This window comes from Scleropages formosus, chromosome 15 (genome assembly GCF_900964775.1).
Source record: "Scleropages formosus chromosome 15, fSclFor1.1, whole genome shotgun sequence".
NCBI classification, from domain to species: Eukaryota; Metazoa; Chordata; class Actinopteri; order Osteoglossiformes; family Osteoglossidae; genus Scleropages; species Scleropages formosus.
This window is the reverse complement of record NC_041820.1, coordinates 19,127,185-19,153,310: the sequence shown is the minus strand read 5'-3', so window position 1 is coordinate 19,153,310 and position 26,126 is coordinate 19,127,185. Positions and strand designations below refer to the sequence as shown.

General features: G+C 44.2%; 1 protein-coding gene across 4 annotated transcripts; it reads right to left on the bottom strand.

Annotated features, from left to right (window-relative positions):
- Positions 1-216: 216 nt before the first annotated feature.
- Positions 217-26,126, bottom strand: ppp4r4 (protein phosphatase 4, regulatory subunit 4). Of its 4 annotated transcripts, none has more exons than XM_018727839.2 (25): positions 25,198-26,126; positions 23,358-23,431; positions 13,863-13,965; positions 13,617-13,764; positions 12,247-12,323; positions 12,010-12,116; positions 11,569-11,676; positions 10,698-10,819; positions 10,193-10,315; positions 9,196-9,359; positions 7,204-7,323; positions 7,039-7,116; positions 6,833-6,916; positions 6,343-6,525; positions 5,875-5,980; positions 5,531-5,678; positions 5,307-5,451; positions 3,266-3,304; positions 3,099-3,170; positions 2,550-2,613; positions 2,277-2,357; positions 1,593-1,683; positions 1,372-1,433; positions 953-1,112; positions 217-695 (listed from the first exon to the last, which is right to left on the bottom strand). In XM_018727839.2, exons 1-25 carry the CDS (start codon positions 25,285-25,287, stop codon positions 650-652), a joined length of 2,595 nt encoding a protein of 864 aa, XP_018583355.1. In that variant the 5' UTR covers positions 25,288-26,126; the 3' UTR covers positions 217-649. The 4 variants fall into 4 exon arrangements, with proteins under 4 accessions (XP_018583355.1, XP_018583357.1, XP_018583356.1 ...); XM_018727841.2 differs by having other exon boundaries at positions 6,343-6,522; XM_018727840.2 differs by having other exon boundaries at positions 12,247-12,320.

Sequence of the window (26,126 nt, the reverse complement as noted above, 5' to 3'; positions counted from 1 at the left end):
GAGGGTATATATATGATTCAACCAAAAGAAAGCAATGTTTTTCTCCATAATCTTTCTTACCATTTCTCACCACCAAGAAAATTCAAATCTGGTTAAAATGTTTAAAATAAAATAAAATAAAATCAATCAAAGGGGTGTTCAAAGACAATGGCTGTAAAAAGGGAGCTTGTTTAATCAATGTTCAATAAAACATAAATATTTTATGCTGGCATAGATTAATCAGGTGTTACACCAGGCACATTTAAAATTGGCAGATGGCATGTTTCAGATCCCCGGGGAAGTCTACTGTGAAATTCATCTTTATAAATTTCACAAAATCTTAAGTGAGTTGCAGCTCTAAACAGAAGAAATGCACATTTGCATGCTCTTTTACAAAAAAAATTGAACAAATAAATAAAACACACACTGTACAGCTGTTATTTTAACAAACAGGAGAGTAAGGCAGACATGGGTGGTTGTAGGCTGATTCAGACGCTCCCAAAAAGCCAAGGTTAAAGAAATACTGCTTTTATTGTGTTATTAGTTTATTTGTCATGATTTTGACAATTTTAAATGGGTATAGGACCTTGTGGAAATTGAGTGATTTGGCTGCTGGCTCCATCTCTAGATCCAGAAGGAAGAAGGGTGGGGGTGGGATCCCATCTTCCCATCAGTCTCGTCCCGACTGCATCCCAAAAGAATTTGACTTTCTTTGTCTGCCTCCGGAAAAAACAGAAGACTAGGTCTGCGTGTGTCCCATCAAACAGCTTGACCTCATCCAAAGTTGAGACCCAAACCTTAATCAAAAACTACCAAAGTCCTCCATCAGGTTACACAGACAGTCTTACAGTTCAGACAGATTCTAGCCTTATTCCAACTGAGATGTTTCCACAAAAGCCATCGCAGCTTTAACTGCAATCATGTCAAAGTTCTGGTAGGACAGACCACACCAAATCAAACAAGAGACACTTACACATTGAGCTTCCTAGACTGCGTATCCTTCGGGCCATTGGTCCGGTGTTCAGTGGAATTGGTGGTGTTGCTGCGAATCAGCACTGGCATAGAGGAGGAGGATGTGATAGGCGACATCGAGGTGGAGGCTGTGCTGAAGTGGTGGGACCTCAGCGTATCATCTGTCCAGCACACAGACACCAGATTCACCACTGCCACAACAACTGCACTGCGACAAAATTAACTAACGCTCTCACTCTTTGCCTCTTAATACCTTTACATCATAATAATCTTATTTAGTTGCTTTATCCCTGTGCTGTTATCTGGATAACTGACCTTGGGATGTGCAACTTTTTCATCACAAGTCAGTTCCTGCACAACTATACAACTTTTTGTCAAATAGCAAATGTTGTTACGTGGGGGGTGTTATTCTGTGGTTACCGTTTATGGGGAGCAGAGTGTTTTTCCCCATTGCTGGGCAGCTTCCTGACTCCTTCACCTTCCTGTAAGATGGGCATGGGACACAATAGTTCATTTCAGTGCTTAACATACTTTTAAATGAACTGAACGTGTGGTACTTGAACACAAATGGAAACATTTTCATCCCTTTTCTACTGGAAGCTGTGCAGACATAAAGTTGGGGTGGTGACTGTAGCACTTACACTGTTTTTTCTGAATTTACCATCTTGGATGTGGATGGATGGCTGCTGAGCGATCGGCTGCGTGCCAGCTTGGCCTTCTTCATCTCCTTCCCTTGAGATTTAACAGGGATAAGAGTAAGAGCTAGTCATCACATTCCTTCATTTAGCTGATGCTTTTCTCCAAAGCAACTTACAATGTTACCTTACAGTGATTTACCCATTTATAAAACTGGCTAATTTTTACTGGAAGAATTCATGGTAAGTACCTTACTGAGGGGTACAACAGCAGGAGGTGGGGTTTGAAACTGCGACCTCTGAGTCTAGGAGAGCTAAGCGCTATGCTACCTGCTACCGCCACTCTTACTATTCCCACAGGCAGCACAAACCCACATCGGTACAAAGAAACACACACAAGACACCTCAAAAACGTGGCGTGACGTAAAAGAATTAGGAAAATCAAATGAATCACCAAAAAACTATCGTGGTGTATTTCAAGTCACGGATGCAAAGAAAGAAAGAAAGAAAAAAAAAAAAAAAAAAGGGAAAGTTCATCCTAATGCCAACGGTGAAGTTCCATGTTGAACGCTAGTTGCAGTTTGTTCTACAGATATTACTTAAATGAACAACTTTAGCACAAAGGGGGTTAATGTCAGTTTCCCGTGAAACCGTGTGCTATGGACAGATGTCATCCCGGACCATTCTTACCAGCTGAGGTGGACAAAGTTGCTCCAGACGTAGACCCTGACATGCTTTTGGTTACAGACAAACCAGTCTTACTGTCCCTTCCTAGAATGACCACAACACCACCATTACTACGGTACACAGGCACACGCCACTGCAGCTAAGCTGACGGGGGCAAAAATAATTCAAAACCTAAACAGGAGACACTTTCCATGTACACTAGCAGACTTGTAAATGAGAGACAGTTTGGCAGAGTGAAGGTGGAGCTTGAGAGGATCCTAAAACCCGGGCACTTACGTTTCTTTTCTGTATGTTTATCAATTGTAAGCTTTCCATCTGTCTGTTGTCTTTCCAGCTGCTCCTGTCGAAGGGACACAAAGAGACAGGATGGTACAAAAACGAGCAGAGAGCGACAGCAGCAAGGTGTCGACGTCGTCATAGTGGTCCTAACGCAAAAGAGCACATTCCGTTTCAAGTAAATCATAACCGATGTTAAATTTAAAAAGTAAAAGATGAGTAACGACTTCCTTTCATTTTAAAATGAAAGCCATTTGAAAACAGGGCAAAGAGAAACCGTGATGAAAGTGATTAATTACGTAACAGTATTACAAGGACCCACAATGTACTTAAGCACTCAGTGAGTCATCACATTTTCAAAATAACAAATACACAAGCAAAGGAAAAAGGTAGGTGGCAGGTCTTATATATGCAGCTGGGACTAAATGGACATGACGCGGCGTGGAGTCGACCTGCGTCTCGACTACTATTTTCGTGTTGCTAATACGGAGTTAGTATAACAAGCAGTTACGCTAATAACCCCTCTCGTTTTGCCATTTGTCTTCTCACCATTTCCAGAAGGAGAATCTCCTCTGTCTCCTTCTTCTGGTCGAGCAGGTCCCGCTCGTGCCTCTTGTGATACTGAAGGGCAAAGAGATGCAGCGAGAGCTCAAGATGTGAACGACAACTCCAGACACGCCTGCAAGCATTCGGGGGACTCGGGCAGGATCGCTTACTGGTTCTGTGATGTCCATTTTGTCCAGATCCAGTACTATCTGAAAGAAAAAAAAACGCCCAAAGGAAAAACTGTAAAGTCAGCATATCCTACATCTTCATCACAGCACATCACCTCAAATCGCCAGGCTGCCGCAGCCACGGAGCAGACCTACTGTCTCACTGACCCACTAATACTGAAACAAAGTGTTGTAACCTCCCATGAAACATCCAAACCCCTGTCATTCCCCACTGTTTCCTGAATCTGCACTCTATCAACACTATACTATGCCATAGTGTACCATAATTTGTCCTACCACACAGGCACTTTAACTTACTGACAACTTTCAGATTTGTTTTATGCTGACTAACTTGTACTTGCCATGCTGGATGATTTTTCTTTATACTCCATGGGATATTTACAAAGACCACCCACAGAGAAGTAGAGTCACTTTTTCTACATACGCTCGGTCCTCGAGTTACGAACGTCCAGTTTATGAATTTTCAAAGATACAAACATTTTTTTCCATACATTTATTTAATTTAATTTCCTGCACTCGTTTACTTTCGTAATTTCGTTCGCGGTGCAGCGGCTGTCACGCGCAGTTCTGTGTCCACAAAATGAGTTGACAGTAAAGAACAGCTTTACTTCGCCCAGTTAGGGCAAAAAGTGAGAACAGATTAATTAATTAATTAACTCTCTTCCGCAAAATTTACAGCTCATTTCTGATGTTTCTGAATCTCAATGATCAATACCAAATCGAACATTATACATCTATGACATTAGTTAGTCAAAAGTTGGCATTAAATGAGAATTTGTGGAGACTATGTTTATATTTTTACACACACACACGCACACACACGCACACACACAGAGTCTGAAACCACTTGTCCCAAGCAGGGTCGCAGCGAACCAGAGCCTAACCCGGCAGCACAGGGCGTTTATATTTTCAGTTATTTTAAATTACTTTTCATTGTAATGTAGCTCAAAATTAAAAGAAAAGTTAATATATAGCTCTTGCTGCATATTTTTTTTATTTATTATAGCTATATCCAAGAATTTTACTGAACCTACCCAGCGAAAAAATTAAGCTACTGTATGTTTCTATTAGGCATTTGCATCTTTTGATTTGTATGGACAATGAAAGAAGGCAGTTCACAGAAATGGAACAAATAAAGAGTTTAGAGTTTTTATTTAGTAGCTTTTTTACGTTCTTACAGACTCACACCTATAAAAACAGCTGGTAACGTAGTGGTTAGAGCTGCTGCCTTTGGACCCAAACATCACAGGTCCAAGCCTCACCTCCAGCTGTAGTACCCTTGAGCAAGGTACTTACCTGAAATTGCTGCAGTAAAACAACCCAGCTTTACAAATGGGTAAGTAACTGTAGGTAGATTAACATTGTACGTCGCATAAATGAATAAACAGAGCCATTTGTATTATTATGTTTTCGGTGGTTGAAGTTGCAAACAAATCAAGCTACAAATAGCCCTGTGGTCATAATTTTGTTTGCAAGCTAAGGACCTGGTGTACCTGTACGCAATCTATCTTACAGTGAACCAATGAACACATTTTATTATGGTTTTGTAAACATATACGAACAGATCCACACTTAAAAGGCTCTTCTTTAAGTTCTCTTTATGTCACTGCATGGTTTGTCACACTAACTTGTATGGTTAAAACTAAGCTAATCAGATTTATATCTAGAAATTCGTATGTAGACTGTTTGATTTTGTAAAGTTATTTCAGAACCTGATCTTAATCTCCAGGTTGTGGAGTAAGCAACCATAAGTGACCATAAGCTTCACTTATTTTTATACATACGCTGATTGTTTCTGTCACGATGCATCAACTCTTCTACACAACGCAATTATGTCGTATAATTCCTTTCTCCTCTAAAGAATAAGGACTGTTTTGAGTAAACAAGAACTGCATAGTATAAATGTGGCACTTATGGAACTATGTTTGGGGCTTATGCATTTTCAACCCCACTGACCCCACAGTCCTCCCTAGTGCTGGTCAGCTGGTTGTGTTCTTGGGTCATTTTCTAAATGGTGCCTCACCTTGCGGACGGTGGCCACTACGTCCTTGTCCTTCTCTCGGCACAGCAGCTTGCGCACGCAGAACTCAAGCTGCTGCAGTAGGTGTTTGTCCCCCGGGAGCCTGATGCAGGCCTTCAGCCTTGGCAGCATGCGGCACAGCTTGTACCTGAGGACATGGGTCAGGGGTCACACTGTGGGTGACACTGCACTGAGCAATGCGGAGGGTCAGGGCCCCACAGATGTACCTGACATTGGCAACAGGGTCGTTGACCAGCTCCAGTGCTGGAACCAGGAAGTATTTGCAGAAGTAGGACTTGGAGAAGAGCTCCATGGCAATTTCACAGAGGTCCAAATACCGCAACCTGTTCCAATAACTCTTTCCTTGGGCCAGCTCTAGAACAAGACAGTCAGTCACACTACCATGAGGGACACACACATTCAGGAAACATCTCATGCTTTACTACTGCACTTGGCACTCAATGACAGCTGTGTTCCAGTTGCTCATTGCTCCCTCTGCTGTCTGGGCTGTACTAATGCAGAGAGGGAAGTCTACAGAACAAGACCTCGAGGGACAAATGACGGCACTCACGTTCCACAACCTTGCCAATGATCTCCTGTCGCTGCTCCTGCTTGCGGTTGTAGCGCAGGAAGACGCACAGTGTCCGGGCTGCCTCCCGTTGGACAGGCAGAACGTTCTGGAAAGGGACAACAGGCAAGTTGAACACCACACTGGTGCTGTAGTTCACACGCTCGTTTTAGCAACCAGTCACAGTGAAGTGCTACATTTCCAACCAGAACAGCAAGCTGGGACTTCACACCCCCTGCCCTGTTCTGTCCCTCCAGCGATAATCTACACACACACCAAAAACAACCATTCGCAGTGTTTGTATTCATACAAATCCTGCTTCTGAAATCATTTTAAAATATACTTAATGCAGTTAATTTATGTACTAAACTATACACTAAAGGTCTATCAAAAAAGCAATCCAAACAATACTCCAAAGTGTGCATTAGGAGATAGTGGGGAACAGAAGGTGCACTGAAGGGCTGCCCTCACCGTTGTTGTGACAATGGTGAACATTCTCTGCAGGAAGCGGAAGTAGATCTGGTCTCCGGCAATGATGCGGGGTAGGCAGGCATAACTCCGCAACAGCTTCTCGTAGATTCGCCAACGCAGCGAGGCAGCAGCTTTCTGCTCGGCAGCTGCCAGGGCTGGGATCAGATCGGGCACGCTTACCTGCTGCAGTGCGTACCAGAAGGAGAGAGAGAGAGAGAGAGAGAGAGAGAGAGAGAGAGAGAGAGAGAGAGAGAGGCCAGTGTCAGGCATGCACTGCTGAGGTAGCTCTGAACATTACAACAGTATACACAAAGTTTCCTATAGCTCCCAAACTGGGCTATAAATGTCTATACAAGTGGATGAGACACTGAATTCGAATCAACAGCAACGATTAAACTGTAAACAAATGGGTGAGGTGAAGGAACACACTGAGATGCCACGGGGGTTTGGAATCAGTGGTGTAGCTTCATGCTGTGAACCCAGCTGATACCTTGCTCTCTGACCCAGCCCCTTCCCCTCTTGATGTGGCAAGCTCCAGTGTCTCCTGCAGGGAATTCAGCAAAGCGTCCAGAACCTGCACAAGGGGAGAGCTAGTAACCCATCCATCCTGTAGCTCACATGGGCTGAAGGCTTCTCTGGATGTCTGTCTAATGTACTGTGCCCCGCTGACTGCAAATGATCTCGTTGTGGCCTTACCTCCAGAGATTCGTCCTGCAGAAGCTCCACTAATTCCTTGTGAACGTAATGTACATTGGGGCCTAGGAGTTTAACAACCTGCAACACACAGTAGAATATAAAATTCGAGCCTTACCACCCACCCCCAGCCAGGAAGATTTCACCGTATTCTAGTTTGAGGCTTACTTCATGGAAGCCATCGGCCACTGTGCGTCGAACAGAGATCTCAGGGTCGTGACACAGGCTGGAGAGGGTGGGATACAGCTCCGCCAGGAAGCATTTAGGGTCTGCAAATAACACCATAGCCTGGGGACAAAAATCCCGGAAAGGATTTGATGGAATAAGATGATCTGTTATATTTCTAATCCCCTAATATGCCAAAGTATAAATCCAAACTGCCTGAAGTGTAATAAATTCAAGCTGATTCAGCCTACAGTGTAATAAAAACAAAGTCTGCTATGATCAATATTCTACTGATGTTTAGCAGCAGTAGTAGATATGTGAGGACTAACCTGTGCCAAAGTCCCTTAAAATAAAATATGTTCAGGCATTTATGTAAATTAACCAGATTGACATGATTGATGAGTGCAGGTGATTGAGTGCTTTAGGGTCTGAATCTGAAAGGTTTAAATGGGTTCCAGAATGTGTGAGTCTAGTAATACAGAATCATTCTGCAGAACATGCACCAGAGCAGGATCCATCATAAGGATCCATAAATGAGCGCAGGGCTCATGTATTGAGGAGTTTGCCTGATTCACCCCTACTATGAGCCATGCCAGACATTATTAAAGAGGAGAATATGCCACGTGAACCTGTACACAGATCCGGGAGGCCTCAGTGCCAGGCGGCCCCAATCACCGCGCCCATATAAATAGTTCACTGTATAAACCTCATGCTACCAAATGGCTGCATTTACACAATGTAATAGTAACAAAACATATAATAAAAATCAATCCATCAATCCATTATCAATAAACCACTTATCCAGTGCAACGTCACAGTGGTCCAGAGCCTACCCTGGAAACACAGGTCAGGAGACAGGGTACAGTTTGGGCAGGGCACCAGTCCATCACAGGGTAGTCACACACACACGTGCACACACTAAGAACAATGTAGAATGATCATTTCACCAGAAACACGTGTCTTTGGACTGTGGAAGGAAACTGGAGCATCCACAGGAAACCCAAAAAAACACCGGGGAAACATACAAACTCCACACAGACTGAACTGGATTCAGAACCATAGTCCAGAAACTGTGAGGCACAACTGCTACCTCTCGCATCATTGGTCCACCCCATGAGTAAACATTTATGAAAAATAGATCATAATTACACACACACACATTGACTGAAACTGCTTGTCCCAAGTGAGGTCGCCGCAAGTCGGAGCCTAACCCAGCAACACAAGCAGGGCACAAGGCTGGAGGGGGAGGGGACACACCCAGGACGGGACGCCAGTCCATCGCAAGGCACCCCAAGCGGGACTCGAACCCCAGACCTACTGCAGAGCAGGACCTGGTCCAACCCACTGCGCCACCACGCCCCCCTATCACAATTACTCAATAATTAATAAAAGTAGAAGCAGTTAAAAAATCTACACAAAAAATACATCCTATAGAGTTCTAAAGAAATGTACATTGTGTTCAGAGGATTTTTTCAAACGCTGAAATCCATTTTTGCACATTTTTTCCTTCAATTGATATTATACATTACATACATTTTTCAAGGGCACTGCACTTAAGTTCGAAAGAACAGAAGCAGATTCAAAGTTGAAACAGCTCATATTTCCTCCAGCACATTAGAATACTGACAAAGAGTTTGGCAGTAGAGGGACAACCTGCCCTCTTGCTGGGTGCTCTATCTGTGTATTCTGTAAATTGTAGCTGAACTCACCCTCTTCTGTCCAAGATGTGGCCCCACACACACACACACACACACACACACACACACACACACACACACACACACACACACTTCAACAAATTACAGATCATAAATATACCAAGCTCTGTCCATCCCATGCCAATACAGGCCAGGAATACAACCCTCTGATTGTGTAAAGGTCTAAATGGAGGCTAACACCTATGCAGTATGTGCCTGTAACAGACATGTAAAGCAGGTATACTGTAGCTCCAGCAAAAACTACATGCAGCATGTTCCATAAGACCTTGGCACTCACTGGGAAGTTGTATGCACAGTTCCTTCGCACAGTCTCGTATTTCCGCTCTAGTTCCAGAGGGTATGCTTGGCTCTCACAGTGCCCGTTCTCCAGCTGCAGGCCAAGGACACTCAGCTTCTTGTAGAACTCCAGGAACCAAAGGTGCTGCTCTTCTGAGAAGCTCCCTGAAGGGCCACAGCAGATGATGACACTCTTGCATCTGCTATGTTATCAAGATCACTATAGCACTACAGGGTGACTATAGTACAGACACAACAAAGCTTTCTTTCACTGCGGGGGTTTAATGAACTTCCTTGTGGTGAAACACATTTACATCTATTTAGTTAGTGGACGCTTTTCTCCAAAGCGACTTCCAATGAACTCTATGTAGTGTTATCAGCCCACACACCTTATTCACCATGGTGACTTACACTGCTAGATACACTACTTACACTGGGTCACTCATCCATACATCAGTGGAACACACTCTCTCTCTCATTCACACACTATGGGGAACCTGAACAGCATGTCTTTGGACTGTGGGAGGAAGCCCACGCAAGATACGGGGAGAACATACAAACTCCACACACTCTGAGCAGGGATCGAACCCACATCCTCTCGCACCACCCAGTAATTGTGAGACAGCAGCACTACTCACTGTCCCACCCTCATTCAATAGGTAATAGCGGCACAACCGTGATCACAACCTTGATTGTTGTTACCAGTTTTTGTCAAAGTACTACCAGACTCATTATCTCAGCCCTAATAAGTGAATTTCCTGCAGGTAGCACAAAGTTTAGGCTTTCTGCCTTGTGACTCTAAGGACTCAGGTTTGAATCCCATTTATTACTGTAGTACCCTTTCTCAAAGTACTTATCTAAATTGCTCCAGGAAAACCGTGTGCCGTAAAAGGGAAAATCATTCCAAGTAGCTTAACACTGTAAGCTTCTTTGGAGAAAAGCATCTTATAAATTAATATATCTAATAATTACATGGAGACAGAGAGAGAAGTACCCACCTGAAAGACCATGACAGAGCCTCCCGTACTGAAAGGACAAGGAGGCCAGAACTGCCTCGTCAGCTTTGAAGCACTTTTCGCAGAAGGTCTTCACCAACGGAAAAACAACATGAGTCCTGTCATCTGGAAGCAAGAAGGTGACAAGACAGGACACAAACTGCCAACTGAGTAAGAACCTGACTAGAGCAGGAGCTCTCCAGTCCCAAGCGCCATTCTCAACGAACAGTGGATTTTTAAACAAAGTTGTATCACATTCGTAACTTCACTTTGACTCCATAAATTCCATTACTGCAAGTGAAATATTCAAAGACTATCAATCCAAGGTGCACTTCAGCAAAGCAGGGGCCGAAAATTAGAACATAAAATATAAAACTTTAAATATAAAAGTGAATCAGTCAAAAGGTTTGAATCCATTTTTAAAAGTGAAGTGTAAATTTAAAGGGTTTACTCCAGAGACATCAGATCTGAGGACTTGTCACTTTTACACTGTGACACAAAGACTGACCGCTGTCAAACATCTCCAGCAGGTTGACAACGGTGTCAAAGGCGGCCAGCCGCACTGTGCTCCCTTCGTCCTGGGCCAGTTCCACCAGCTCCGGCAGGACCACCGCTTTGGTGTGTTCCATCCTGCGTGGAGGTCAACGGGGCCATGAAATACACAAGATAACAAGCTTGCACTCACCCACACACATACATACACGTTAGAGACATACATACAGTACTCGGTACTCATAACTGCTTTTCCAACGCTGGGTCGCGGAGCTTCACAGCCAATTGCAGAAGCATAGAGAATGAGGCAGGGTACATCCTAGCTTGACACCAGCTCATCGCAGGGATGCGGTACTCTGTTTTTGTTACCATTTATTATATATTTTTTTCTTATATAAGGCCGACGCTTTCGTGTAGGGCGACTTACAATATTAGGTTTCTGAGCTAAGCAATGTAATTATTAACTCTATAAGATGCATGACGAACTGGGGGAAACCAGTTCCTCATTTTCTTTTGCACTCACACACGCTTGCTCTGCAGTCACGCTCTAGAAACTCTCGTAAAGTCTCGAAAACACTAATATTCAGTGATACCTGCTGTCTACTTTAATTAGGCCTGAATACGTGGCTTCTGAAGGCACTTGAGATGAAGTCATGATATGTGGAAGGATTAGAGATTACTCCAGTTCTCTGGAGCAAAAGTTCAGTGGAAACCCCAGCCTCTCATACCACACAGGAACCAATTAAATGTAAGCACTGATCAATAATGTTTTTTTTTTTTTTTTTAAGAATTCCAGTGTCAGGAAGCCTTTTTTGTTTCCCAGAATGCTATCAAAGAGAGTAATGGTGATTCCCATGGAGGGAAAGCATGAACTTTTTTCTTTTTACCCGATTCCCCTTGCGATGTTCTCCAGCTGTCGACACATGCAGGAGCGCACCTCGTACTCCACATCCTGACACAGTGACCGGACCAGGGGAAGAAGCTCCTTCTTCACGCTGCAGGGTACACAGGGGTTTGCTCACTACATCTCAGTCACTGACAAGCTGGCCTTCACAAGAGCATGAGTGAATAACATACTCCAAGGTGAGCATTGTCAGAATCCACCAAAAACACTAGAGACTACACTGCTCTTAGAGAAAAAAAGACTCCTGTTACAGGTGATGCAACTGCATAACTGCACTGTGTAATCAAACGTAGTTTGTTATGCTGAACTGTCTTGCCTTTTTTTTTTTTTTTTTTTTTTTTTAAAGTATTACTTTGTGTTTACAGCACATTTACACTGCATATACTCTCCCAGATTTCATCATACAGCATGCGCAGCCACTCACACTGCAGACTCAAATTTGGTGGCTGCCTTCCCCAGGATGCGACAGCTGGCCAGACGTGCTTGCAAAGACTGTGACAGCTGTGCCTTCGACACCAGTGGGCCCAGGATCTGTTGATCGGTCATGATGAGATGGGGGTCACTTAGTTTAACGACGCGCTCTCTGTTTTTCTTTTTTTTTTTTTGGCTTAGCAGGGTAAGATCGAAAAGGTGGTCCGGGGTTTGCCCTTAGTTACCGTACCTCTTGCCTAATGGTCTCCTTCGGCAGAACATCAACAGCAGCCAGGAGTGTCTCCAGCCAGGCGTTGCTGACTACTGCTGAACACAACAACGCTTCAGTTGAAATTCATGCAGGCCACGTGGATACCTCCTTCAAAATGCAGTATGAGTCACAAACAATTTAATATTATTGCTTCTGCCTCTCTAACAGCTAGGTGCAGAATATTGTGAGTATGGAAATTTCCCAGTACCCCCCACTTTCTTTCTCTGACCTTGAAGCATGCTGTTCTTTCTCAAATTTATCAACAAGATCACTTTGGAAATTTCTGTTAATCGCTTTTACACTAATTAGAATACTTTACACGTTATAGAATACTTTGATGCCTCAGCTGATCTGCCTCCAGAATGAGTGCGGAGCCTCGGACTCGGATGAACTCCACTGAGGCCCGTTAGCGATTCCACCCCCCAAGTAGTTTTTTCATGAATTTGTGTATGTATATTGTTTTCATAATTCTGTTTATTTATTTAGTTGTGTAGTTATTCTCAACAGCGTCTTCCCCCCCGTTTTGAGTTTTTTTTTTTCCCCCCTCTTTCTCGAAGTTCTGACTGGAGTTTGCTGGTTTGGGGTGGGTGGGGCGGGATATGTTTGCCGTTGTCGCTTTTGTTGTTGTGTTTCTATGCAAAATTCCAAACTTAAAAAATTCAATGCAAGTCAGAGGAAGAGGAGGTGCTTCTTGTGTAACCGTAATGAGAGGAGGGGTTGGGGCAGAAGTGTCCAGATGCCAGGGTTCCCTTGGCAAAGACAAAGACAGTTTCCACACTGCCGGCCCCTCCCACTCGTTGACAGGAACTGTGAATCCCACCGGCAGCAGCTACATGTCTCACTCTTGTGCAAAGAGGAAGAAGACGAAGCAGAGGACCACAGCAACCACCCCCATCCTCCCACTGATATCCCTCCCTTTTCATATTTAGCCTTGGCATCCTAGCAGAGAGCAGCTGAACACCCTGTGACACAGTCTACGATCCCAGATTTTAATACCAGAACTGTCACTTCCTGTTCTAATGCCTGCTTTAATGAAGTGTGGTATACTTGAGTAATAATGGCAATCTATGTGGGGGGGAAAAAAACAATACAAGACAGTAGTCTCATTAGATAGATGCCTGCTCTAGATTCCCCTTTTCAATTCACTGTAAGTGTTGGCACAATGGGAATTATTACACTACATTTCATCAAATCTGTCACAGGGATAATTCACCAGAAGAAATTCTTGATGGGTTGGCTTAAAGGTTTAACAGCCTCGAAGCAGAATATTTCCAGTTAAAAATATAGCTGCTAGACCATCTGACCACAGTCATTCTGCCTCAAAACCCGAAGGCTCATCCGCCGCTGACCTGTATCCCGGTGATCCAGATTGAGCAGCACAATCTGCAGGATGGAGTGAGTGTGCGTCTGGATTAGGACAATGTCGTCTTGGAGGATGGTGAGGAAGGAGCTGGCAGCGGCCAGCTGCAGCTCTACTCCCGCCACGTGCAGCACCTCCTGCGAGAGGCAAGAGCACACGTCTGTCAAACCGCACAGCTCTGTGTTTTATAAACACTCTCTCTTTCGACTACATACAAAAGTGGAGTTTGGCCCACCCGGACTTTTGGCACTACCCTCCTGAAGGTCTCGGCTGGGTTCTGTCGCACCAGGTTTGGCAGGTTCACCACCACGCTGGCCCGCTGCACATCCTGTCCCGAACTGAAAATCAAAACCAGGAACAGAAGTTCCACTACAGTGAGCCGCACAAAGAAACAGGGCACATGTACCTTAAAACATTGTTCTTTTTATCATTTTATGAATACCTTGTGCAGGATATAATGCATGTGCATTAAACATGTATGGGGGAGCCAGAAAAACCTTGAAGTAGGTAACCACAAAAATATTCTGTTTTCCTCATCTGGAATAATTTGTGTGGCTCTGGACTGATGCTTGACTAAATCTGCATGGTCAACAATTTTAAATTGTGTCTACAACTACTGTATGCAAGGAACATACAGTGCAAACAAGATAGTCATTGTGAACACACAAGACTAACACACCTTTCAGTGCTCCGTTGGAGCTTCTACAATTTGCCAGCTTGGCTTTTAAAAGACCACTTAATTACAGCAATTAAAACTGGGAACAAAAGGTTCCACGGTTGGAGCTTGAGTGAGGCTCAGCACCGTGTTGCCATGGGAGTTTGTCATCATGGATGGGGGTGGGGAGAGCTGCAAGATGTTTGGTCGAAAGCTTCCTGAAATGCCTCGTCTTATTCCAGGAGGGAAAGTGAGACAGTTGCTCTGAATGTTAAGAACACGGAGACGATCGACCCCTCAGAACCTGATCGCTGGATCTTTGAACAGTACTGTCACAGCAGACTCTACAATACACACATAGTATCTGATTACTACAATCACACAACGCACAAGGCCATGATTCCCACGCTAGCCCGTTTCTCTGTTTTCGGCTGATTTACAGCTATGGCTCCAGCAATGCTAGGCAACCAATTCTGTTAACTATGTAAGGTCTTTGTTTCCATACACTGCAGAGATCATAAGAAAGTCTTTGATTTCACAGCGAGAACCAATGACCCTATAGCTTTTTGGCTAATGCCAGCACACACTAGAGTTACGCAACATATATGGCACACAGCAATTATAGTCACAATTTGCCTCAGACCATCTGCCTGTCCTTCTTCTGAACCAGGTCGCCTCCATGAGCCAAAGCTCTCAGGGCATTTAGCTTTCAACAAGTACAGTTGTTTGTCTACGGCTATCTTTTCCTGTGTTCTGCCACCCCCCATATTAAACCATTATCAGGTATAAATTTCTCTTCAGAGATAAACTTTCCTCTGAGAAACCTTTTGTTCATGGAAAGTTAGTTAATAACTAGGAAACAGCCAGCACTGTTGCCAAGACAGTCTGGAACAGAGCCAAGTGACAACTGGTCACAGCTTTTCCTCCTCTAATATGAGAAGCCTTAGCCTTTTGCTGCATATATACTCTCTCACACACACACACACACGCACACACACACACAGTGGCTGAAGCTGCTTGTCCCAAGCAGGGTTGCGATGAGCCAGTGCCTAACCCAGCAACGCAAGGCCTAAGGCTGGAGGAGGAGGGAAACACCCAGGACGGGACGCCAGTCCGTCACAAGGCACCCGAAGCGGGACTCGAACCCCAGACTCGCCACAGAGCAGGACCTGGCCAAGCCCGCTGCACCACTGAGCCCGCCGCATATATATTCATTTACTTAATATCTTCAACAGAAATGTGTGACACTAAACCACTTTCAATGTGGGAACAAGACTGCCTTAATCATTTAAGCCTTGGTACATTTAAGGTCAGGTAATCCTACCTATGCCCTCAGGGATGCTTTGGTCTCCCTGCGAATGCCTGGGCACCACTAAAGTAAAAAGAGCCACATTGACATTTGTAATAAGTCTCGCAGTACTGACAGACATGATGGGGACTTGGATTACAAGTGCCAAAAAGGGGGCAGAGGGTCACGGGATTCTCTGTCCTTTCAGTGACCCGGACAGAACCAAAGGAGACAGCGGAATAGCAGCTTCTCAAAACAGAGGAGGATGATAGGTAGTATGGCATCTGTCAACGGCCACCTGTAGGTGCAACCACATTGTCTGATGCCCTGATGGCCCAACAGTGGGGTTAGCGAGACCCTGATCCTTAAGGTTATGGCGCTGAAACACTAGTATTTGCACTTGCTGCTCAGAAGCAATGTACAGGTACGATCCCTAGCCACAGCTACCACTTTTCTCAGAAGATCTGGAGGATAAGGAGGAAAGGAGATGAAAGTCTGTGGGAGCCTCTCAAGCAATTAGCATCCATTCAGGAAGACTGCTGACCTGGCCTCAGAAGACACCACTGCAGATGAGGAATGGAATCACACATCACATTCCACACTGACCTAATGCCTTTCTGAGACCTGGTTAATTACTGGTCCGACACACATTTTCATTTCGCACCCGTTGAGCAGCTGCTCCTCTGTTCCCCCTCCTACCCCCAAAGGGCATTCCTCTGGTTTCCATGGGGACGAGAAATGACTACTAGGCTGGTAAACAAAAGAAGCTGGCACCAACACTCACCTGCCGTCCCAGGAGAGAGAGTTAATGGGCCACATTGTCAAAACAACACAGACGCTAATAGGAAACAGAAAGAGACACAATTTCTTTCTCTTTTTCACACACAACATGCAAGACATACGATGCACTGCTGTAGTCTTTAGTCTTAGAGTAAATTGGCAATATAAACACTCATTATCCTAACCCCCCATTTGGCTGAGTCTTCAGTCCACAGTATCTTGTAAATAATCTAACCCCTTAACTGCTGACCTCTCCATGCTCTCTAGAGTACAGAAGCCACATTCGTTGCTAATCAGGACCAGAGGAATGAACAAATGAATGGTAAGACATCTTGGTCATGACTTGGGTTCAGTGCTTGGCTCCTAATCACAAATCAACTAGAATTTGTATGGGGACAGTGTTGTGGTTAGCACTGCCACCTTGCACTCAAGGGCCCCAGATTCAAATCCCACCTCCTGCTGTAGTGCCTTTGAGCAAGGTACTTAACCTGAATTGCTCCAGTAAAAATTACCCAGCTGTATAAATGGATAAATCACTTTAAAGAGATTAAAATTATTTGCTTTGGAGAAAAATGCCAGCTAAATGAATAAAAGTACAGTTTCAATGGTCAGTCCGTATGATTTCTGTCGAGAGTAGAATAATGGCCCTGATATGACAAAATGCTGGTTAATATACACTTTAGGTCACCTAAAACAGGAGCTCTTAATCTGGGTTCACAGACCCCTTGGGGTTCTATAGATGAGCTTCTGGTGGCCCATGAAGTGTAGGCTTACTTTGAAAATAGTACTGACTAAAGGTTTTCTTTTTTTTTTTTAATACGGTACCACATTGTAACACTCTTGTTACATAATTCTGTGTGAATTGAATCAAATTTCAGAGCAGTAATCTGAGGGTAATATCTTCTCTTTATTTATGGACATTTTTCTCAAAATAAGTTCTTAGCTTTAATCACATTCTTAAATGGGTCCATGGCCTAAAAAAGGTTAGAAACCTCTGGCCTAAATTGTAACCTATTCATGAACTTTGTTCTTGTGCCACATATCGAAACACCATGGTTTGTGGACTGTATTTTTCCTTTAACTGTGTTTCAACTGATATAACTGAATAAAAGCGTACCTTCAAACCCATCACACTGAAATTGAAAGGGCACTTAATTAAAACATGTCAGAGGTCACTTGATGCTGACCACTGAAAACCTGATTTAGGGTACAGTTGAGTTAGTCTGGATAATCTGCTATGCATCACAAGAGCGATAACTTGAGCATCCAGACTGTGGTTTTTCTTGTTCTCCTCACTGACCGAATCTACCTCCCTACCTTCACTCCATCTTCAGTCTTTGAATCTAAAGGCATAGACGGACATCCCTTCTCTGGTTATGTTTAATATGCTTACAAAGGGACTCAAAAAGGGAATAAAAAGCACTTGGATGGCAAATGGATGTAAGCTAAGGAGCAAATCCATTGGTACTGGAGCCATCAGTATATTTGAGGATTCAATGTGTCCCAGGTCAGAGCCTTGACATGAGTTGGGAATAGAGAACTGATAAATGTGGAGCCATTAACAAGACAATGAACTGAACTGGGAAAGATTATCTAAAACCCTTGGAAGGAAGAGAGGATTATACCTCAACTGGATGTGCTCTATGTTGTGATGACTGTAATGATGGCCCTTCTCTTTGTAGATATTATCTTACTGAGTGAGTGAGGTATGACACAGGATCTGGGGCATCTACTTTCATATTGCTACACTACAGCTAACCAGCTTCCTCCACCCTGCTTGGGGTGGCATGGTGGCATAGCAAGTAGCCCTGGTGTTTCACATCCCCTGGGCTCTGCCATTGGACATAGGTCTGATCCCTACTTAGGCTGTTCAGTTTGCCTGTTCTATCAAAGTTTATGTGGGTTTTCTCCCAAAGTCCAAAGACGTGTCTCAGGTGAACTGGTGAGTAAATTGCCAAAAGTGCATGAGTGTGTACACGTGATTCTTTGCTCCTCTGTATAAACAGGTGACTGATTGAGAGGGAGTTTAGTGAAGTGTATTTAGCATTTCAAGTCATCCTGGACAAAGGAGTTGGTTAAACACTAGTTAATAATCATCATACGTCACTTTGGAGAAAAGTGTCTGCTAAATGAATAAATGTAAATGCATGCTGCACTGCGATTTCATAAGCTGTCTAAAGAAGTAAGTAATATGGAACTGGGTCTAATAAATACATTTGCTGAGCAGCTATATATAACCACTGGCACATTCTACAGCCGGAGCTGGTGTTTGCTGTACTAACTCCAGCCTGAATGCAGAGTTGGCACGGAAGTCTGGCCAGTCTGCTTCTTCAAGTAACAAAGCAGCAAGGTTATCTGACCAGTATGAGGTTAACCTCTTGTGGTCTTTCTGTAAACTAAGTGGTAGATAAAGCTGGAGAACAAAAAAGCTTATCCAGAAAACAAGACACTGACACGTTTTCAGTAACGGGAAAGATGTCTCTCCTTCGGAAAATGTTTTTATGAATGGGCAAGAACCAACCAACCAATGTCAACAACCACTTGTCCCGAGCGGGATCACAGCAAGCCAGAGCCTATCCGGCAACACAGGATTCTATGCCCAAACGACACATCCAGGACGGGACGCCAGTCCATTGCACGGCACCCCAAGCAGGGCTTGAACCCCAGACCCACCACACGGCGGGCACCAGCCAAACCCGCCATGATGGGCTAGAACATAGACCTCATTTGAGAGAATGGGTTCTTGAAGGTTTTCTCCCCAGAAGACATCATAGACTAAGGCTCAAGACTTGATGAACATGGTACACAGAAACAAAGCAAACTTCTATTCCATTTCTTACCAACACAGGAAAGGGAAGCTGGCTCTGCCGGCACCAGAGTTAGCTTCTGCAGTAACAGCTAAGCCATCCTGGATTGCAAGGTGTTACATAAAGCTCAGCAGCCCTGCCAAAGCTTTTGGTCAACCTACTCCTTCTGATAAGGATGGTTGTGGGTGAATCATCGTTTCAACCATGTCTGGAGAAGATTTCCCCTTACCACGGTTTACACTGCACACACCCTCCTGTCTGCCAACACAATGACGTCATCTCTGAAAGCCCATAGCACCCGCCTCTTGACTGTTACAGGTGACTATTTATTTAATGTTTTGCTATGAAACGACTACCATGGCTAACACTTCTACACTTCCTTCGACTGAATTTGTTTCTTATTAAAGCAAGGTAAGCGGGATGGGGGGGGGGGGGGGGGGGGGGGGGGGGGGTTGGTGCAGTGGCACAGCACAGCGGGTCCTGCTCTCCAGTGGGTCTGGGGTTCGAGTCCCGTTTGGGGTGCCTTGCGACGGACTGGCGTGTGTTCCCTCCCCCTCCAGCCTTACGCCCTGTGTTGCCGGGTTAGGCTCCCGTTCTCTGCAACTCCACTTGGGACAAGCAGTTTCAGTCAATGTGTGTGTGTGTGTGTGTGTGTGTGTGTGTGTGTGTGTGTGTGTAAAGCAAGGTACCGTATCCTTCCTAAGAGCAAAATAAGAGGCCCAAATTGGCTTGAACATTTAAGTCATCTTAACTACTTTAACTGTAATGATACACACTACACCATTCTCAGACCTAGTTTCCTACACAAAGGGACAAGAGAGGTGCCAGTGCTTTCCTTAATTAGTTTAAAAATTAGGACTGTAAGTTTGCAGGTCACTGTACCCTTGAGTATTGGGAAGCCAGTCTCGGCATGAAAACCCATGCAATCCTAGAAACCCCATTTCTGAGCAGCAGCTGGATGGGTTCCACAGATCTGGGACTCCCTACCCTGTCTCAAGGTCAGATCTTACTCTTGCACAGCAACAGTATTCATGCTATATTTCTGAAGTGTACAAAAATGGACAACACAAACACATAAGAAATTCTTAACTTTAGTACAGGTGAAGAAATGTATAAGCTTAATACAAATAAAAATTATATTATCAGGAAAACACTCCAGAACTCTATTCAGACTTATTTTAGACTTCTCATATGATTGATCTCATGAGTTCCTGCTACCTGCAACATTTCTTCTCACAAGTATAGCAAGTACGAAAATTATCATATTTACAATAATATGCTAAACATAGATTGTTACAGACATCACTTAAAATTGATGACATTAAACAAGACCTGTTACCCTAAATGCTTAAGGAAAAATATGACCTTTAACTGTTATGCAAACTGAGAGGCATTTATGTTAGATATGCATGGTATAATATAAAATATTAAAGCGAGTGAGGGGCAAGAAGTCATTCCACCTCTAAGAGGACAGAAAAGAAGAAAGAAAAAAAAAAAAAAAGAGGGCAGAGGTCACTAATGGTATTTTTACATTTACATGTATTCATTTAGCAGACACTTTTTTCCAAAGCGATGTACATCTCATAGAAAATACGTGTTCATTACATTAGCAGAAAGAGAGACTTTGATGAAGACGTGTGATTCTAAGGTACAGTTAGTTTGCTGCTTTCCACCATTTCTAAGGACAAAAGTTTTTAAACTTAATTGTAAATTTCAGTTCCCATTAGAAGTTGTGTGTAATAGACCTCATTACTGGCTGGAGAAAGAGGCTATAACACAGATCCCAGTCCATGTCTGCATCATGACCCCGAGTTCAATTTCCTCTCCCAATATCACAAATCTGTTTTGTTCTGCTAACTAGAGAAGCTTTAAAGTTTACTTTGAAGACTCAGCACCAAGATCATGCGACAAAGCAGCTGGGATAATTGCAAATAATGTCTGTACAAAGATGCCTTTCAAAAACCTGATCTGAAGGAGCATGGCATGCACATATCTTTCATACTTTTTTGGTAGCAGACATGAGGAATTCCTTGAGTTCAACGTATGCCGCTGGGAATCTCCACTAAATAAGAGATACGCCAAACAATGACGCCCAAAAAGTATTCTTTCCAAAGGTTAGTGTTTTCTTGCACGTGTCAGGCATACTATTTCCTATCAGGGTGAGATAATCTCTTCCACACTGCAGTGAATAGCAAAAGTTAGAGATGATTGCCAGGTCCTTTTAATGTGACAGAAGCTATATTTCTTCAGTTAGAAGCCAACACTGCATTCACCAGATGAGGAACCCACTGAATTCTTGGATTTTTGCGTAACCTAATCAAAGTCATTCTAGTTTATAACTGAAATTAGGCCTAGCATTATGAAGACAACAAGAAGTTAGTGACACACTAGCATTAGTGTCAGCATGAGCACTAACACCAGTGTTAGGATTAACATCAGGGAAAGACCAAAGACTATAGGAGCATGCCTGGCTGCGCAGAGACTCCAATTGAGGAACCAAAGCATCACAATGAAATATTAATGAGCAGTATTGAAGTCCTCACCCGTATCAGATAAGTGTTCAGGCGGTCACGGTGGTGTTCGCCACGCTTCATCGCATGAACTGTAACCAACCTTGGCAGACATTGTGAGAAAGTTCCCAACCAAGTAGCATATGGGAATTGAGGAATTGAGAGCACATGCAGGACCACAGCAATGTACACTGACGCTACTCTTATGTCACTAAGGGGTACACTGTAAGCCACTTACATGCACCAAGGTGGATTTATGGAAAACATCATTATGAAACACTAAGCAATGAACATACTTCTAACAACCATTGAAAATATCTGCATAGAGAACAAAATTGCTTCTCTAGCAGAAATCAATAAAATCAGAAAAATAATTTTTGGGTAAAGGTTTGAAAATGCTGGTATGATGTACAGAGATGCCTAGGTTGCATTGGCAATTTATCTCAAGCAAGGAATGACAAAATCCCTAGTAAATGTGTTTCTTTCCATATGCAGAATAGCAATGCGGTGGTGCCAAAAACCGGTGCATTAAAATATTTAAATTGCATGAATCTGAAATACAGCTAATCCTGCTAAACTCTAAATTCGTAATATTTTCAGCGTGCTTCAGATATGTCATTCTCCATCCAAGGACTGGACATGTTGGGAAAGACTGCCTTAAAAACCAAGAAGGATGTCTCCTCCAGACTACCCCAACAAAGGCAAATGAGTCCAGGTTATAAAGAGTTACATGACGAATAAGGCAAACCCCATTCAAAAAGAGAACACTGTCCATATTCCTACTTGATGTCTTGATTCTAGGCATGATTCTACTTTGAAACGTCACTTTCATGGTGCCACTTCATTCTTACATAGGGTTTATCTAGCTATATTTATAGAATGCCTCCCACATTAGCAATGATTCTGCACAGCCTGGAGAAGTTACACTATTCTACAATCAGCATGGAGTAAAATTAAACAAAGCATGGTCCACCTTTAGAAAGGCATAGGACAGCTGGTTATTTATTTTTCCCTCACTATTTTTCCATTCTTTTATTAAAACAAGCTTCCATGCTTGAGTGAACTTGTTCATTACTTCTTGCACTTTGACCAGTCACAATCTGAGCCATAGCAGAAAGCACAAAAATGTTTCAGTCTCTAACAAGGTGGAGCTTGATATCCTGGGAAAGCTGAGATTTGTCTTTAAGGTTGCCAGATTCTAAGAATCTTGTATGTTGGCACAGGTCACATCAGAACATCAAGGTACAGGTTTTGCTTGTCAACTTATTTGCCTGGGCCTTGGAAGATGTGTCATTCCCATAAACATGGTCTTCTGCATCTGCAACACTACTGACCGTTGATGGGATCACATATGGCACTGATGCACTCACAAGTAAAATGCTATGATTTCAGATTGAACAGAGAAGAAGCACATACTGTAGCACAGGATTGCATGTTTCATTTGGGGTCTCTGAATAAAGCTTAAAAAGCATTAAAGTTCCTCTTTTCCATATTTTGTCTGAAACAGCTTCTCTTTTTGACAAACTTGCCTAAACATTTTGTATGTCCAGGACAAAGAGAGCAGAGGTCATTTGTTATAATGAGAAGCTACATCAATAGGAACACACAGTCATATGAAGAACTACTGTTCTACTGATCTGTACCGTTTCAGATGATCCTGCTTTCTTTACGCACCAAACATTCTCTTTACCTGAGGAGGTAGACGGCCCGCTCAATGTCATTCAGATCTTCGTCTACTGTGAGCTTGTCAATCTCCTCTGCTGTCTGGGGAATGAGACAAGAGTGAGGGACTAGGGGCTTCTCTGAAACAGCAAAAAATGGATTTTAACAATGGCAAACCACTGAGAACATCAGCCAAAAAGAAAACAAGTTAAAAAAAAAAAAAAAAAAACACAACAAATCTACTCTATTTTTTCCCCTAAAAGCACTAAAACAATTTTTGTATGACATCCCATTTTATTCTTGTGGCCCTTAGACAGAGTCTGTCACATTTCTTTCCTTCACACTTATGGATTTGATTATTCTGACTACAGGTAAGCTGTATGATGGGGGGTGGGAGGGTTGCGGCTCTCGGGGAACAAGGGGGCTATAATGCCACCAGCTCCGTCGTTGCCCTGATCGCCTCCACCTCCCTGACTGGCATAAGCGTCAGGAGAGTCCGCCAGCCTCTGAGGTTCCATCATCCCACCCCCGAATGACTCAACTTTACTCCTCTCCCTCCCTGGGAAGCACGGCGGACAGCGTGTCAGTCCCCCGCTGCGGGGGAGGAGCGCGCGGGGGAGCCGCCAGCATAAGCACAGCCTGTAGCTTTAAGGCTTCTCTCATTAGCCATGGTGCACCTCTAGATCCCGGAGCGAGACCACTGAGGCAGAACACCCCCAAGACAAGATGTGCTCTCCCTGCAGCCGGAGCTGGACTCTATTAAAAGTGGCCTCTCCACCATTTGCTGGCAAGGCATAAAAACGGCCCCTTGCCTGCAAAAAAGCCGGGCAGCCAAACACTGGACACAGCAAGGCAACAGATGGACAGAAAGACAGGGAATCTAAAGGGAATCTATCATGCCTGCAATCCTAAAAAAAGACATTTGTTTTCTTGACAATCTGGCAATGCACGTTAATGAGTACAAATCACCGCTCAGGAGTACTCTCTGCTGCCGTCACTTCCATTTTTGCTGCTCGTAAATACGGTAGTGCACAAGAGCGCCTGGAACCTATACTGTCCACAAATACTGTGAGGTTGGTAGGTGGATTTACACGAGGAACCCTGATTGTAACGCTCAACTGTAATACCGTTTTCTTCAGGCCATTAGTGCTTGTGAAGCAGGGAGAGAGAGAACCCAGGGCTCACTGAAACTGCGTCACGCAGGAAAGACAAGTAGGTAACCCCGTTACATAGATGCCTCAAGTGCTAGTTTTTCTACAAATATGGTCTCGGCAGGCAGCACCCTGTTCCACTAAGACACACCTGCAATGGACATATTTGCACTAGATGCGTGGTGAGGAACTGGACATTACCAATAGCGATGCTGTGATAATCGGAAACGTACCATTCTTGCTGAGCCCCGCTTGCTGCAAACGGAACCTGACATGAAGCGCTATTAACGATACCAGCGCAGAAAAGGCACACATAGTCAAATAGGTCCTTTGGGAACTCATGTGTATCCAGATCTGGCTCTTTCACATACAAAATAACATGGACAGAGATTCAGTATCTTGAACAGGACAGATTTCAGAGCTACACCTAACGCTGCTACCCTGTGTGTGATGTTGAAACAACCAGCAATACAGACAGAACCGTGGTAAATGACAGGCACAGGTCAGATGAACCGTTTCTTGTATCACAACACTACAGACAACATTACATACAGATATAACACTTTCCAAGACAATGAATGTAAGGGCAGGAAATGAAAACAGGACAGTCAACATGTGAAACTCGTGTGTGATGCCTGCCAGTCGGTGGTGGAGTACATGACAGTCTACATCTACTACATGACATGATGTGTGATGTGTGTGTGACAGGGTGGGTACCTTCAGGCTCCTCCGGATGGGTCTCTCGATGATGGCCAGGTCCTGCAGGTCCTCCATGTGTCCTAGCAAACCGGACGGGCTCGCGCTCATGTCCCCCGCGACCACGGATCTCTGACTGTTCTCTGCCGCCGGTGTCGAGCTCGCTTGGGGGGCGTTAAAGCGCCATCGTGACCGCCGCTCCGACACAGCGGATGATGAGTGATGTTGAATGGGGGGACAGGCTGAAAGGCACACGGTCCACCCACGGAGGAGGCTCTGCTCTGCGGGCTGCTCCCTCTCCACGCGAGGATCGCTGCGATGATGTTCGGTCACCGCCGGTGGTGCGCCGCCTGGCTGGACTCGACACGACTGCGTCCGTCCGTCCGTCCGCCCGCAAAGCGCGCTCTGCTGCTGAAAACTTAATTCATTAACACTGTATTGTCTACATTGCAGCTGCCAGTCTGAGACAGCAGAGTAGCGAAACCCGTCGTTCTGTAGCGGGTTCTGCTGCCTTTTCCCCAGGCTTTTCTAGCAGTCCAGACGGGTACAACGGAGCACCATGAGGACAGCAGCAGGTTACCTCAGACGCCAAAACGTGCGGCTCTGTTGTTAATCTCTTTCTTTCCGTCCAGCCCAGTGCCTCATCATCAGTTTTCTGCAGCTCCTAAAATTCATCCACAGCTAATTCATATCACATCAATTCACTAAAACAGTGTCGGCCGAGAAGAGAAGAGACTCTGTCTGAGAGTGTGTCCACACACAAACCGCAGCAATTTGTATGTAACGTCAGAGGTATGATTGTTAGGCACACACAATTCGCTCCTTCCACCTTCGTCTCAATGCGACACCGTGAGAGGGATCTCCTGTTGAACATTCACAGTCCACGCACACGCACATACCACGCAGAACAGAGTCCGCTGGCGCAGCAGCTGACTGGTCGCCATAGAAAC